General features: G+C 48.6%; 1 protein-coding gene across 1 annotated transcript; it reads left to right on the top strand.

The window, feature by feature from the left end:
- Positions 1–12,678: 12,678 nt before the first annotated feature.
- Positions 12,679–16,034, top strand: LOC136453343 (cyclic nucleotide-gated ion channel 4-like). Its single transcript, XM_066453914.1, has 8 exons — positions 12,679–12,762; positions 13,799–13,963; positions 14,042–14,092; positions 14,368–14,681; positions 14,797–14,905; positions 15,029–15,259; positions 15,342–15,452; positions 15,531–16,034. The coding sequence occupies exons 2-8, from the start codon at positions 13,826–13,828 to the stop codon at positions 16,032–16,034; spliced, it is 1,458 nt and encodes a 485-aa protein (XP_066310011.1). The 5' UTR covers positions 12,679–12,762; positions 13,799–13,825.
- Positions 16,035–16,361: the final 327 nt, after the last annotated feature.

The raw sequence follows: 16,361 nt of genomic DNA, 5'->3' as shown, positions 1-16,361 counted from the left end.
TCAGTCACCTCAGGCTACATATAGGAGAGTTCTACACGCTTGCCATCTGAATTTGCCACACTTAACTCCATGCAAGTTCTTCCTATTCTCTGAAGTGAAGACATCCTATCAACATTTATATATCTATCTCATTAAGCTCATGATGAACTAATTAATTAAAAAGCATAGCAAAAAATATATAAAAATCATACACCCCGCATCACACGTGGACAATAATTTAACCGGAGCAGTTTCGTACCTACTGTTGAAATAATAGAAGGCGCCACGGCAATGCATACACGAAGTAGACACGTCACGTAGTTAACATGAAGATGATTTGGCATCGATCATTAGCAGTAGCCATATATACCTGAGCCACACGCCCACACCCACACTGTAGCAACTAATAGTCGTCAGGATGCAGCTAGCAAAAACCTGATGCGGCTCCGGCGCCTGCACCCGATGCAGCGTCCGGGCCTGACACAACGTCCACGCACGACTAAGCTCCCTCGCCCGCGCCGGTCTAAGCCCGAAGTAGTCCACGAACCTGGTGATGGCATAGGCGAGCAGGCCGTTGATTCAGGAGCAGGGCGATGAGGACCCACTCCAGAGCTATGTACGACAGCGCGGACATGACCCTGTGCATCCTTTTGTGGAGCGCTGTCGCTAGTTTACCAGCCGACGCCGTTATGGCTTCTGTGCTAGCTCTCTCTCTTTCTGGCTCGACTACTCTATATTTAGATTTACTTTTGCAACACTTAGATAAAATAATTGTAACGTACATCTAAAAATAGATGAAATATTTGAAATATACACTTGCAACATATATAACATCCAGTTATAACACTTGCAATATACGTCTGAAACATATGAAATATTTTAAATAAATTCTTACAATATACATATATAACTATTGCAACATCCAGATCTACCTTTATAATATTCATACGAAACACTTAAAACATATCTATATAGCATCTGAAACATCTGAAATATATATTTACAATGAACGTTTTCAGCGCAAACACGATACGGACGCGCGGAACGGTCCATCCAGACGGACGCCCTACAGCAATTATCGAAACCTGATCCTTGAGTCCTTTCCTTGACTGACTCACCCTCCGCTGCAAACTCCAGAACTGCAGAAACAGTCAGTACCGCTAGCTCGGGGTGGGGGCCAAAATATAGCCGAGGGCAGAACATACTACTGGATTCAAGTTCTTCGTCGAGTGCCTGAGACACTCGGTAAAGATTAGATTACACTTGGTAAAGAACACATGATAAAAAATTGATCGACAAAACACTCTTTGCTGAGTGTCTTTTATTGGGCATTCGGCAAAGGCTTTGCCGAGTATCCTGGGGACACTCAGCAAAGAAAAGCGACCGTCACGGCGTCTGTCTCGTTGACAGTCACTTTGCCGAGTGCTAATCCTGCAGGCACTCGGCAACGATTTTTTATTTTTATTTTTTAAATTTCTTTACCGAGTGCCAATCCTTCAAGCACTCGGCAAAGTTTTTATATTTTTTTTTTTACAAAATTTCTTTGCCGAGTGCCAACCTTCAGGCACTCGACAAAGATTTTTATTTTTTTAAAAAAAATATATATTTGCCGAGTGCCCTCTGTACAGCACTCGGTAAAGTTTTTTTTAATTTCTTTGCCGAGTGCCCTCTGTATGACACTCGGCAAATATTTTTATTTTATTTTTTAAAATTTATTTGCCGAGTGCCATCTGTCCGGTACTCGGCAAAGTTTGAATTTTTTTTTAAAAAAAATTCTTTGCCGAGTGCCCTATGTACGGCACTCGGCAAAGATTTTTATTTTTTTTTTAAAAAAATTCTTTGTCGAGTGCCCTCTGTATGGCACTCGTCAAGTATTTTTACTTTTTTTTAAATTTCTTTTGCCGAGTGTCATCTGTCCGGCACTCGGGAAAGTTTGAATTTTTTTTAAATTTCTTTGCCGAGTGCCCTCTGTCCGACACTCAGTAAAGTTTAAATTTTTTTAAAAAAAAATTCTTTGTCGAGTGCCATGGTCACAGCACTCGGCAAGGCTGAAAAAATAGGTTTCTGGACACCCATTTTCTCAGCTTTACCGAGTGCTATGACCATTGCACTCGGCAAAGGAGTCATTTGCCGAGTGCAACACTCGGCAAAGTGAACAAAAACTGTAATTTTTATTTTTTTTTTTATATTCCATCATGACAAATAAATTCATACAAACATCCATCACATATATATCCCATTCATCACATATATATCTCATCCATCACATATATATCTCATCCATCCACACATCCATCCGCACATATCACATCCATTATAATATATATCACATATATAATAATAAATGCTCAAGTCCATCCAAATAAATTCACAAGTCCATCAAAGTACACAAGTGCATCACAAGTATATCACAAAGTGAACAACAAATGAAAAAAATACAACGTGCACTCATCTCGGCCAAGGCGACTGTGGTGAAGGTCCAGCTCCATCATTCGGAGGTGCATGAGGTGGATTATTCGAGCCACCGTCAGATGAAGACTGCACAAAGAAGAAAAGATTGCATGTAAGACAAGATTATTTGGATAGCTAATCTAGGAAGGTAGAGGCCATACAAGTAAAGCACAAGCGAAACTAAAAAACTTTCATACTCACAGGAGTAGCTGTAGCTGTAGGACGCGGAGGCGGAGGTGGAAACAACAGCCCAGGTGGCAGAGAGAAGCCCACACGTTGCCCAAGTCCTTGTAGGAACTCCGTAATGTCTGTCAACCTCTGCGCCTGGGCCTGCCGCTCGGCCTCCAGCTATACCACCATCCTCTGGTGCCCGGCCTCTAGCTCTAGACGTTGCCTCATTTCTTGTTCCAGCTGGGCCTGCAATATTTCACTCCAATGTTTCAGTAATGCAAAGCTAATTAAGGTGTGTAAAGATTAATGTGTGACGAGTAAAACAGGAATAACCTCGAGTGCGTCGACCCGGTGCTGTGTAGCGATCGGCCGTGTGCGAATGGCCGGGCTCTCGCTCGTGCTCCGTGCTCAGATCTGGGAGAGAGAGGGAGTAAAGGCCATGTCGATGACACCGTTGCCAAGCCAGAACCGCCCATGCTTCTTACCTTGCCCCGCCCTCATGATGGCTTCTCCATCGAAGTCCTAGGTGCTCGGATCGTGGTCTGACCCATGGAGTGACCTCGCCACCTCAGTGTACTCATTGATGCGGGAGTGGATGCTCGGGTTTATGTATGCCTCGGGCGGGTCCTCCAGGTTGAAGGAGACGTCGGACGTCGCCTTGCCCTTGTGGGCCATACACCATGCCTGAAAGTTTGAGCAAGCCTGACCACTATGTGACGCCGACTGGGAGAAAGACAGCACGATAATTAGAAATCAAGCAGAACTGAGCGTCATAATAGATAAATGAATTCATGTACCCATGCTTGTTTGTATCCGACGAGGTTGCGGCTGCCTTGATGGTGTGCTGGGCCTTGCATCTGCAAACGATGGTTCCGGACATCCCTATGCATCTTGAGGTAGTACTCGATGAACCACCTGTCCACCATCATCGCCCAGCACTCGGGATACGCTTGGCACCACCAGGGAATCATCTATACGTCATCAAGTATTGGACATATAAGAAGATCAAATTAAACCAACTTAATCTCAAAATGAATCAATATTGATGTTCTTCATTTACTTCAAGATACTGCTCCCGGGTCAGCTGCATCTCTCTTGCGTCTTTCTTGGTTTTCCTCTCTCCAAGCTTCGACCCGTAGTAGGTTACGATGGCCTGGATGCGCACCTCGTGATGCATATCGGAGACGAGTTTTTTACAGGCTTTGGTAGTCACTTGCTCCGCTCTGGCCTCAAATCCCTCCTCGCATCTGTAATAAGTCTGCATACAAAAGTGATGTATCCATTCATTATTTCAAAAAAAGTCCAATGAATACGACGTATTGAGCAATGTTATGCGAGGGAGACTTACCCAAAGCTCTGCCTTCACCCGCGCTGCCTTGTTGGGGTACTCCACATCGGTGGCGACGGCGTAGTGGTCAAACGAGTAGGCCAGCTCCGTCTTCGATGCATACGTGACAATGCCGGGGAAGTGTTGCCTGCACAGAAGACCTAGGATGCCGTTGACTAGCCGTGCGTTACCACCCGACACAACCACCCAATTCTTGCACAAGTGATTAAGAAAAATTATTAGTTTTTTTCATCATATCATATGAAGTAGTGGTGATAACATATAAAGTTATTTACTTTTGCCCTTCAGGGTGAATGACTGGATGTTTGTGAGGAAGTGAAACATGTGGAAGGCTCACGGGACCTCGCAAGTAGACACTCGAAGAGGAGTCGGAGGAAGTGGAACATGTGCCTGCCGCCTCCAACTCGTCGTCCTCGTGTGGCCCCTCCTCCTTGTCCGTCTGTCGAACCAGCTCATCGTTCGACTTGTCCACGGGTGCCACCTCCTCCTCTGGCTCCACCTCACGCGGCGTGGGAGAAGACAGGCCCCTCCTACGTCTCGCAGTCCTCCTCCTCCTGTTCGATCCCTCCACCGCCCCCTCCGCCTCCTCCTGCAGCTGGCATGGTCTTTGGTATATCAAGTTCATGGACCTATGACGGTCGCCCGCCATCTTTGTTCAATCACCTGCAACAAAAAAGAAAAACAAGACGTAATTAGAAATAGGTGCAAAAATGAACAAAACATAATTACAAAAAACATAGTATTACATGTATTAGAAATAATCTTCATGATTGAGATTAGCTGGATCATAGGTCTCATCATCACTATCAATATTGTCCAACTCATCAACACTATTCGAAGGAGGAATGTTGTCTTCATTGTCATTGCCTAAACGTAATCGCTCAAGCATTTGTATGTCCTTCAGATTTCGCACCTCGTCTCCAGCGTCCTCATCATCATCCCTTTCATTGTCTACTTCTATTCCTATCTCTTCGGTTAAGTCTATGTCAAACCTTCCTTGTAGTCCCTCTTCTTGATAGAACTCTCCATCATATGTGTTTGGGTTGAAGTTGTAATCTTCATCGTTTAAGACAGGTAGTTTACCGTGTGGCGATACCTTGTGCACAATAGACCAACCCTTAAGATGCTCGGCGTCTTTGCACATGTATGATGTATAATAAACCTGGACAGCCTATTGAGCCACAATGTAGACATCTTTTTCTAGATAGACGGAATCCTGTCGAATCTCGACTAGCCCAAGCTTAGGGGTCCGTCTCGTTACTCCAGGATGAAACCAGTGGCATTTGAATATGATAAGAGTAAGAGGTTTGGAACCATAGAATGATAGTTCGTAGATTTCTTCAATTCTTTCATAATAGTCGAGTCCATCAGTGCCTGACGTAACAACTCCGTTGTTTGTGGTTTTTCGATTAGACCGACTCTGCTCGTAGCTTGCTGTGTGAAAACGATATCCATTCACATCATAACCAGTAAATGACTTGACCCTAATAACATAGTCGTTTGCAACCTATCTCAGCTCGTCACTTATAGACGCATTAGTTTGGGCTTTCTGTTTAAACCAATAAATGAAATCAGGGCTCCCTGGTCCCGCACCCCGTGAAAGAAGGGTATCATTTTCTTGTGGGGTAGGTTGCCTCGATCCATGCTAGGATTGACGAACAAATTCCCTGTACCAATGAGAAAGAAGGGGGTTGGACGAAGAAACAAGGACATACGGCGAAATGATACAAGTTCGTTCAGAACTTACCCAATGAACGGTTGCACCTCGACAAGGTTGGTCAACACATATAGCATGATACTGCGCCACTCTTCATTTTTTAATTGCTTAGTGGTCGATGCACTTGCGCTTCTGAGTTGCCCTTGGAAAAGGCTGAGGTTCGATTCATTTTTGTCAGCATTGTAACGAGGGGGTGGATTATAAACGCTAGGAAGTTTCTCAGTGTAGTATTTCTCTGTGAAGTTTGACACCTCCTCTAGAATGTATGCCTCTGCAATGGAAGCCTCAATTTTGGCTTTATTTCTACATTTTTTATGAAGAGTCTTCAAACATCTCTAGATTGGATAGCACCAATGGTTCTGCACAGGCCCCTCCATCCGTGCCTCATACGGGAGGTGCACAATCAAATGCTGCATCGGCAAGAAGAAGCCAGGTGAAAAGATCTTCTCCAACTTACAAAGCAACACCGGTGCCGCTTTTTCCATGTCATCAATGATGGTCCGAGAGAGCTCCTTGGCACAAAGCTAGCGGAATAAGTAGCTCAACTCTGCCAACACTTGCCAGACATGCTTTGGGACATAGCCTCGAACCATCGTCGGAAGAAGCCGCTCAATCCATATGTGGTAGTCATGACTCTTCATCCCATTTACTCGTAGAGTGCCTAAGTTCACTCCCCTCTTTAGATTCGCTGCATACCCATCAGGGAACATTAGCGTCTTGATCCATTCAAGTACTTCCCTCCTTTAGTCCTTTTTCAAAACGAAATTAGCCTTAGGCCTTCTCTAGGTCTTACCACAACTAGGAGGCTGCATCTCTTGATTTGGTCTACCACACAATGTTGCTAGGTCCACTCTAACCTTAGGGTTGTCCTTAGACTTTTCAGTGTCCATGAGTGTTGTCCAAAGTGCCTCGGCGATATTCTTTTCAGTGTGTATTACATCAATATTATGTGGCAGAAAAAGGTCATTGAAATAGGGGAGCCTTGTCATGCCCGAGATATGAGTCCACATATATTGCTCACCATATCCCACAAAACCATCTTCATTAGGCACGAGAGCATCTATCTGAGCATGAACCTCATCACCAGTCATCATCCATGGTGCAAGGTTTGTCACTTTGACACCTTTCGTAAAGTTCTTCATGTCTTGTCTGAATGGATGGTCAAGAGGTAGGAATTGACGATGTCTGTCGAACGATGAATACTTGACACCTTTCTGCAACCAAATTAACCTCACACCTTCCTTGCATATTGGGCATGGGAACTTCCCGTGAACACACCAGGCGCAGAATATCCCATACACCAGGAAGTCATGCAGGGAGTAGTGGTACCAAACGTGCATTTTGAAGGTTGTCTTTGTAGCTTGATCGTATGTCCATACCCCTTCGTCCCAAGCATGGACCAATTCATCAAACACGGGCTCTATGAACACACCCATATTACTCCCTAGGTGTTCAGCAATTATCAACGACAAGAATACGTTATGTCATTGAAAGGAGACACCAGGGGGAGATTAAGGGGGATAACGAAGATGGGCCAACATGTGTACGGGGTAGCCATCATTCCATAAGGATTGAACACATCTGTTGCCAGCGCAACACGTACATTATGAGCCTCATCTGCTTTGTCACGATGTTTGTCATTAAAGCGGATCCAAGCTTCACCTTCGGATGGATGTACCATCTTGTCAGGATTGTACCGTTTGTCATTTTTATGCCATGTCATCTGTTTCGCGGATTCCTCAGTCATGTATAGCCATTGGATCCTCGGTAGGAACGGAAGGTACCGTAGGATTTTCACGGGGATCGTAAGTTGCCTCTTCTGGCCATCATCAGAGTCTACCTCTAGGTGCCTGGAGGATTTACACTTTGGACAGAACTTTACATGCTCGTGTTCTTTCCTAAATAGGACGCATCCCTTCGGACAAGCATGTATCTGCTCATACGGCATCTTAAGTGCTCGAAGGAGTTTCTATGACTCATACATGCTCTTTGGCAGAATGTGGCCCTCCAGAAGTAGGGTGCCAATCACAGCCAACATCTTATCGAAGCCAGGTCGACTCAAGTTTAACTCGAACTTCAACCCCATTAAGCGTCCAATGGCATCCAGTTGAGACACCGTTGACCGATCGTGAAGGGGTTTCTGTGCCGAGTCCATCATGTCATAGAACGTCTGTGCGGCTACCTCCATCTCCTCCTTCTCACGTCCCTCATCGAACTGTCCTTGTTGAAAGTCATCTAACATGTCTGGTACCCCCGCATCAGCATCAAAAGCCTCCACCCGTGGTCTCATCACCTCCTCTCTCATACGATGGGCTTCACCATGGTGGACCCACCGGGTGTAGTCCGGCATAAATCCATTCTTCACAAGATATTTACCCATTTCCACCTTGTTTACCCTCTTCCTGTTTCTATATTTGCTATAGGGATACAAAACTAGGCAATGTCCTTTAGCAGCCTTGCCAAATGCACTGTTCAAGAAAGCATTGGTCTTGTTCATCCATTCCATGGTGTAATCACTCTGACTTCTCTAGCTCGTGTACATCCACTGACGGTCCTCCACCCTCTAACATATGTATCAGCGAGTAATGTAACTATCAATTGCATCTACATGGTGTTCCTACTATTTAATAGGTGAGGATAGGTTCTAATCCCACCCGCGAATGCGTAGATGAGGTTAGTTTCCATGCTCTACTTCTATCCGAGACAAAATTTCGGTAGCACCTCCCCGCTGTTCTCTAGATACACGTCCTGCCTAAGAAGAGTGCATATCCAAAGAACAACAGGGAGGTGATGTCGAAACTCTGTCTTGGACCAGAGTAGACCATGGAAACTAACCCATCTACGTATCCGCGGGCTGTCCAAAAAACATGGACAATCCAAAATAGATACGGTCATAGATATGCAAAGATCTGCATACCTCCAACCGTATCTCTTTCGAACGGGAGACGCCTAACTAGGTTACGTGATCTACGACCATGATACGGAAAGAGGGGTTATACCTAGGGTGGCGGCGGAGTCAGGCTAGCAGGGCCGTGGTGGGTCGGTGCAGTGGCGAGGCAGCACGGTGCAGGCAGACCGGCACGGCGACGGGAACTCCGACTCGGCTTCGACGGACTCTTCTCTACAAAAATGGAACAAAATACTGTCATTTTAAAAAAAAATTGGCAAAACCTCCCCTGCACGGTGAGGTTTCCAAAACCTATAAAAAACAGCGGCACGATGGCCGACAAGCACAGTAGTCTCAAGAGAAGCCATGTAATTTAGACATCAATCCATATAGAAGAATATATTCAAATAGTACCACTACTTCTACTACTACTTCCACTATTGCTACTACTACTACCGATAGTTCTACTACAACTACCACCACTATTGCTACAACTATTACCACTAGTTCTACTACTACTACCACTACTTCTACTACTACTACCACTAATTCTACTACTACTACTACCACCACTGCTTCTAATACTACTACTACCACTAGCACTACTAGTACAACTAATACTACTACAACTATCACTACCACGACAACAACAAGAGAGAAGGCATACCTGACGGGCGTTGGGAGTAGGGGCGGGCGGCATCGGGGTCGGGCGGCATCGGGGTCGGAGTCGGGGTCGAGCACGGGCGCGGCCGGGGGCAGAGCCGGCCGGGGGCAGGGCGCGGGCAGCGCGGGCGGCCAGGGGTAGGGCGCGGGCACGCATGTGGCCGGGGGCAGGGCGCGGGCAGCGCGGGCGGCCGGCGGCAGGGCGTGGCCGCGGGCAGGGCGCGGGCGCGCAGGCGGCCAGGGGCAAGGCGCGGGCGGTGGCGGCGTGGGCGCGGCACGCGGCGCGAAGGAGGTTTCGGCGCGGGCGTGGGCGTGGTGGCAGTGTGACTGACCGGCCGGCCGATTCGCTTAAGTCCTTTTTCACCCTTTGCCGAGTGCCGGATCAGGGAGGCACTCGGCAAAGATATAAATTTTTTTATTAAAAAATTTCTTTGCCGAGTGTCCCAAATCTGGCACTCGGCAAAGATTAAATTTTTTTTTAAAAAAAAAATTCTTTGCCGAGTGTCCGAGATCTGGCACTCGGCAAAAAAAAAATTTAAATACTTTGCCGAGTGCCCCTGGCCCGGCACTCGACAAAGATTTTTTTAAATGTCTTTTTAAAAAAAACTTTGTCGAGTGCCCCTGGCCCGGCACTCGGCAAATATTTGATTTTTTTTTAAAAAAAATTTGCCGAGTGTCCTAGATATGGCACTCAGTAAATTTTTTTTAAATGATTTGCCGAGTGCCCCTGGCACGGCACTCGGCAAAGATTTAAATTTTTTTTAAAATGTCTTTGTCGAGTGCCCTGTTAAGGCACTAGGCAAAGAGGAAATTTAAAAAAATCAAAACCCTCTTTGCCGAGTGCCTTATTCATGGCACTCGGCAAAGACCCCCTTTGTCGAGTGCCATGCCCCGGCACTCAGCAAAGTTTTTTTTGTCCTCTAATTTTTTTGTGCAGCTCTTTTAAGGCACCAGGAACTCCTAGTTAGAATTTGGAGATTTTTTATGGCTTTTTGATATATTTAGTTACTTTATTTCTTTTACTTGAATTTTTTAAAAAATATAATTTTGAACTGCACGTGGTACGAATACTGGAATTTAATGATTCAAAAAATGATAGTCATGTTACTGAGTGTAGTGTGAGGCCGTATCCAGAAACAGACCCGAAATTTAAAAAGCAAACGAAGTTCGAAAATCATGAAACTTGTTGAGATGTCGTGATATCTTATGTGGAGGCTATGATAAAAATTTCAGAAGTTTTCGTGCACGTTGTCACGTACCATGCTTACACACCAGGATATCTCTACATGTTGCTTTTTATAGAATTTAAAAACACTTCGCACGTAAGTTCGCGGTCATGTTTCGTGAACAAGATGTCCAAAATTTCGGATCCGTTCCTGGATACGGCCTCACACTACACTCAGTAACATGACTATCATTTTTTGAATCATTAAATTCCAGTATTCGTACCACGTGCAATTCAAAATAATGTTTTTTGGAAAAAATCATGTAAAAGAAATAAAGTAACTAGATATATCAAAAAACCATAAAAAATCCTCAAATTCTAACTAGGAGTTTCTGGTGCCTTAAAGGGTTGCACAAAAAAATTGGAGGCAAAAAAAAATCTTTGCCGAGTGCCACGAATAAGGCACTAGGCAAAGAGGGTTTTGATTTTTTTTTTATTTCCTCTTTGCCGAGTGCCTTAACAGGGTACTCAGCAAAGACATTTTAAAAAAAAATTTAAATCTTTGTCGAGTGCCAGAGCTGAGACACTCGGTAAAGAAATTAAAAAAAATCTTTGCCGAGTGCCTAACAGAAAGCACTCGGCAAAGAAGGACGTGGTCGAACACCGTTACGCGGGGCAACCTTTGCTGAGTGTCGAGATCTTGCCGAGAGTCTGACACTCGGCAAATAAGTCCTTTGCCAAGTGCCCTTTTTGTCGAGTGTCCGACACTTGGCAAAAAACTCTTTGCCGATTGTAATTTTTTGTCGAGTGTGACACTCGATAAATAAAGTCTTTATCGAATGTCCGATTTTTAATACTTTGACAAAATATTTTGCACTCTGTTTTCAGTAGCGCGACAGGGACCGGACCGGAACGCGATGCCACCATCCAGTCCTTCGGGCGCCGGGTGATTTGATCTGATTCTGAACAGGTGATGTGGCCACCTTGTTCACTTGTGAGCTGTCCCGTTTCCCGAGCTTAACAGCTTTGCTTCCTTTCCGAGTGAGGCCCCGTTTAGATAAAAAAAAAATTAGATTTTAGCTACTGTAGCACTTTTATTTTTATTTGGCAATTAGTGTCTAATTATGGACTAATTAGGTTTGAAAGGTTCGTCTCGCGATTTCTCACCCAACTGTGCAATTAGTTTTTTTTTCGTCTACATTTAGTACTCCATGCATGTGCCGCAAGATTCGATGTGACGGGTACTATGCAAAAAAATTTGGCTTTTGGGTGGCATCTAAACGGGGCCTGAGATGCACAGCCGGGTTCGCAGCGTTTCTCTCTGGGCGCGTTTAGTTGGCAAAAGTTTTTGGTTCTGGCTACTGTAGCACTTTCGTTTGTATTTGGTAATTAGTGTCTAATTAAGGACTAATTAGGTTCGAAAGTTTTATCTCGCGATTTCTTACCCAATTGTATAATTAGTTTTATTTTTCGTCTACATTTAGTACTCCATACATATGTCGTAAGATTCGATGTGACACGAAGGGTGAAAATTTTTGGAACCTAAACAGGGCCTCTCTCTCTGTTTGTCAATCTCTGTGCGAATAATGCTCCGTATAACCAGATAGAAGCAAAAACTTCAGCATCACCAGGCGCCCGGTAGTGCACGCATGCATGGCGACAAACGGTTGATTCCGTCACCAAGCACGTACTACGTGCGTACGCGCCGCTCGTGCACCACGAGGAGGAGGTGAGGTACGTACGCTCTTGCTAGCGGCGTATAGCTGCTTCCTGCTTGCGCCTATATAGCCGTCCATCACGCGTCGAGTCCTGCAGACGCCGTCCTCTCTGCTCCATCACCCACATGCCACGGCCTCACCACCTGGCCTGGCCGGCTGGGCACGCGTAGTCGTCGTCACTACTCACACTCAGTAGCAGCATCCACGCCATCGATCGGCCATGCCAGCCGAGCTCTCGGCGCGCCTGGCCGCGGCCACCTCATCCATGGCCTCGTCGTCGCTGTCAGAGCCGGCGAGCAAGACGACAGCAGGCTGCCTCCGCCGCCACCGCCGCCGCCGACGGCGGCCACGACACGGGAGGGAGGCAGCAGGAAGCGCCGGCGCGGGGCGTGGGACCCACGCGCTAGTAGCTGGGTGACGGAGTGGGACCGCGCTTACCTGCTCGCCTGCGCGGCGGGGCTCATGGTCGACCCGCTCTTCCTGTACGCTGTGTCCGTCAGCGCGCCGCTCATGTGCGTCTTCCTCGACGGCTGGTTCGTGGCCACGGTCACCGCGCTCTGGTGCGCCGTGGACGCCATGCACGCCTCCAACCTGCTGTTGCGGCTCCAGGAAGTGTGCTCGTCGAGGCAGGAAGACTGTTCACCCACATGATCACCGACTTAGGTGAGTGAACCACTCACCAGTCTTGCCGAGCATCCGCTAGTGTTGTCGAGCACCCACTAGCCGTACCGACCACGAACAAGCGTTGTTCGTCCCACACACTATAGTGCGTGGGGGCGGACAACGCTTGTTCGTGGTCGGCATGGCTAGTGGGTGCTCGGTAAGACTGGTGAGTGGTTCACTCATCTGAGCCGATGATCCCGTGGGCCAACACCGTACTCCATGGTGATAGAATAGAAACAATGTCCCAACAAGACTATTAGAACAACGGAGATTTTTTGAGGCTTCAACATTGTCGACGTCCGTTAGTCCCTCATAAATAGGGATGAAAACAGATCGGATATTTATTTTCATATTTTAGTCCGGATTCAGATTTGAAAACGGATAGTATCAACTATGCCGAATAGGATACGATTGGATATCAACATCATAAATATACGATTTTAGTATTTAGAAACGGATACAGTATCGAATATCCGTACCATTTTTTTCCTGCTCGTAAACCATACTTACCTTCCATTCCGTGGCAGCATGCTGAATGCGGCATCGCATTTCCCGTCACATTCTGCCGAGCAAATGGCTGCATGTGATCCGCTGCTCCTCCCAGCACTGGCCACGTCCCACCTCCGCCATCTTTCTGGCGACTGCTGCCGCTCTGGCGCTCTGCACCCAGTAACGTGCTGCGACCTGGGATGCCGATTATTTCCAGCGGTTTGAGAGGGTCGTTTCAAGCAGCGATCTGCGCACGTATGAAAGTCGGTTTCGTTTATCGGCGTGGCGTTGCAGGATGGGACCATTGTGCTTGCGCAATTCAGTAGCCTGCAATGCATGCTGGACGATGCAGATTGGGCCCGTTCATCAAACGATGTGAACCAACAATGCGCTCCATCAATCAATGCAGATTTAAACTTCTTTCCAACGAGGCCCAAACGACCCCCACTTGGAACTGTGGACTGTGGACGCCGGCCTCGTCATCTTTTCAGTGGTGTGGTACCATGTCACTCATGCATGCCGCGTGACCATTTTTGTGCGTTCGCAGGTGGTCGTCTGGGTGGCGTCGCCGGCGATGATACGAGCCGGGTCGACGACCGCCGTCATGACCGTGCTGCTGGTGGCGTTCCTGCTCGAGTACCTGCCCAAGATCTACCACTCCGTCCGCGTCCTGCGCCGGATGCAGGACGTCTCCGGCTACCTCTTCTCTTCGGCACCATGGCCCTGTTCGGCTTACTCCATATTCAGTTTGTTCGGCTTGTTTTTTCAGTTGGAACAGTGTTTAGCCAAGTTTCAGTGGGGGGTCGCGCTCAACCTCATGGCCTACTTCGTCGCCGCTCACGTGAGTCGTCCGTCCTCTCTCGTTTCACCCTCGTCTCCCTGCATACCGACTGATGTGTCCATCGAAGCATATTGCCCCCTCGACGACGACGGCTTAGACATCCTAGCTACTCCTTGCCCAGCCACCGCATCCTCCCAAGACTAACAAGGCAAATGTGACCCCGGGCATTTTGTCGTGAATGCACGGGCATCTTACCACTAATGGCCTCTCGGCGAAAAACGACGCCTGCGGTGCCATGATTCTGTGACAGCTAGACATGCCATTCTTGGTTGCAGGCGGTGGGTGCGTGCTGGTACCTGCTCGGCGCGCAGCGGGCCACCAAGTGCCTTAGGGAGCAGTGCGCCCAGGCCGGGAGCGGGTGCGCACCCTGGGCGCTGGCGTGCGCGGAGCCGCTCTACTACGGGCGCAGCTTGACCGTGGGGGCGGACAGGCTCGCCTGGGCCGGCAACGCCACGGCCAGGGGCACGTGCCTCGACAGCGCCGACAACTACCAGTACGGGGCCTACCAGTGGACTGTCATGCTGGTGGCCAACCCCAGCAGGGTCGAGAGGATTCTACTCCCCATCTTCTGGGGACTAATGACTCTCAGGTGAAAATGCTGTCGCAGTCGCATATTACCCCTTCATTATTGGCTCGATCGATGCGTATTATGGCTACTGATGGTGCGAATTTTTGTCACTGCTGCCGCCGCTGGCGCTGCTCAGCACCTTTGGGAATCTGGAGAGCACGACGGAGTGGCTGGAGATCGTATTCAACATCATCACCATCACCGGCGGACTGATTCTCGTGACAATGCTCATAGGGAACATCAAGGTAGTAAATAACGAAACGGTCACGGTCACTCAAAACAGGGATGCCGAGTGCATGCATGCATGTGGTCTGTTCTGTACGATCGTCTTGGTGGCTGATGGTCAATGCATGCGATGCGAACGGCAGGTGTTCCTGAACGCGACGACGTCCAAGAAGCAGGCGATGCACACGCGGCTGCGGGGCGTGGAGCTGTGGATGAAGCGCAAGAACCTGCCCAGGAGCTACCGGCACCGAGTGCGGCAGTACGAGCGGCAGCGGTGGGCGGCCACGCGCGGCGTCGACGAGTGCCGCATCGTCCGTGACCTGCCGGAGGGCCTCCGCCGGGACATCAAGTACCACCTCTGCCTCGGCCGTGACGTCTCGTCAGTTTTGGCCGCGCTGCTGGTGCATCACGTGCTCGTCGCGCGCGTAACTGATGCGGCAAGCGGCACAACCGCAGGTGCCACTGCTCCAACACATGGACGACCTGGTGCTCGAGAACATCTGCGACAGGGTCAAGTACCTCATATTCCCCAAAGGAGAAGTTGTAAGCTCAACGACCAACATGCTGGTTTGGTTTCCCTTTACTGTCTGCAATTTTTGGCAAAAACCTATATTGATCTCTGTTTATGACTCATCAGATTGTCAGAGAACGGGACCAGTGAAGAGGATGCTGTTCATAGTGCGCAGCCACCTGCAGAGCAGCCAGGTGCTCCGCAACGGCGCCGAGAGCTGCTGCATGCTGGGGCCGGGCAACTTCAGCGGCGACGAGCTGCTCTCGTGGTGCCTGCGCCGGCCGTTCCTGGAGCGGCTGCCGGCGTCGTCGTCCACGCTGACGACGCTGGAGAGCACGGAGGCCTTCGGCCTGGACGCCGCGGACGTCAAGTACGTCACGCAGCACTTCCGGTACACCTTCACCAACGACAAGGTGCGGCGCAGCGCGCGCTACTACTCGCCCGGGTGGCGCACGTGGGCGGCCGTGGCGGTGCAGCTCACGTGGCGCCGGCACAAGCACCGCAAGACGCTCGCGTCGCTGTCCTTCATCCGCCCGCGCCGCCCGCTGTCGCGGTGCTCGTCGCTCGGCGAGGAGAAGCTCCGCCTCTATACCGCGCTGCTCACGTCGCCCAAGCCCAACCAGGACGACCTGCTGTGACTGAGATGCATTGCATGCGCGACAGGAAGGGCCGCGCGCGTGTCTGCAATCTGAACAACGAGCCATGGAGCACGGGCTGTTCTGTTCAGCGGAGTTGAAGCAAAATGCAGCAAGGTGAAAAGAAGCTGGTTCTCTAGAGGGCTTCAGCTAGCAAGTGAATGGCTAAAAGAACTCGAGCATTGGAGCTCCATGTGTACGGTGTTACTTCTTTTGACACGTGCATGGGGTATTAAATATAGAGGATGAATCCAGTGCCGGAGACTTCCACATGAGTGGGATTTGAGGAAGAAAAAAACTGAGGCAAGCCTTCCCCACGTAAAATCTACG

The sequence above is a fragment of the Miscanthus floridulus genome, chromosome 5 (assembly GCF_019320115.1).
Source record: "Miscanthus floridulus cultivar M001 chromosome 5, ASM1932011v1, whole genome shotgun sequence".
In the NCBI taxonomy this organism is placed as follows: domain Eukaryota; kingdom Viridiplantae; phylum Streptophyta; class Magnoliopsida; order Poales; family Poaceae; genus Miscanthus; species Miscanthus floridulus.
The sequence above is the reverse complement of the archived record's forward strand: the minus strand, read 5'-3'. Positions and strand labels throughout refer to the sequence as shown.

Bases quoted from the DNA above. Each gene is read 5' to 3' on its own strand.
- LOC136453343 (XM_066453914.1), top strand. From the start codon at position 13,826: ATGATACGAGCCGGGTCGACGACCGCCGTCATGACCGTGCTGCTGGTG. The intron at 14,906-15,028 runs GTAGTAAATAAC...TGCGAACGGCAG, and splicing joins TGCTCATAGGGAACATCAAG to GTGTTCCTGAACGCGACGAC. The intron at 15,260-15,341 runs GTCTCGTCAGTT...GCACAACCGCAG, and splicing joins ACCTCTGCCTCGGCCGTGAC to GTGCCACTGCTCCAACACAT.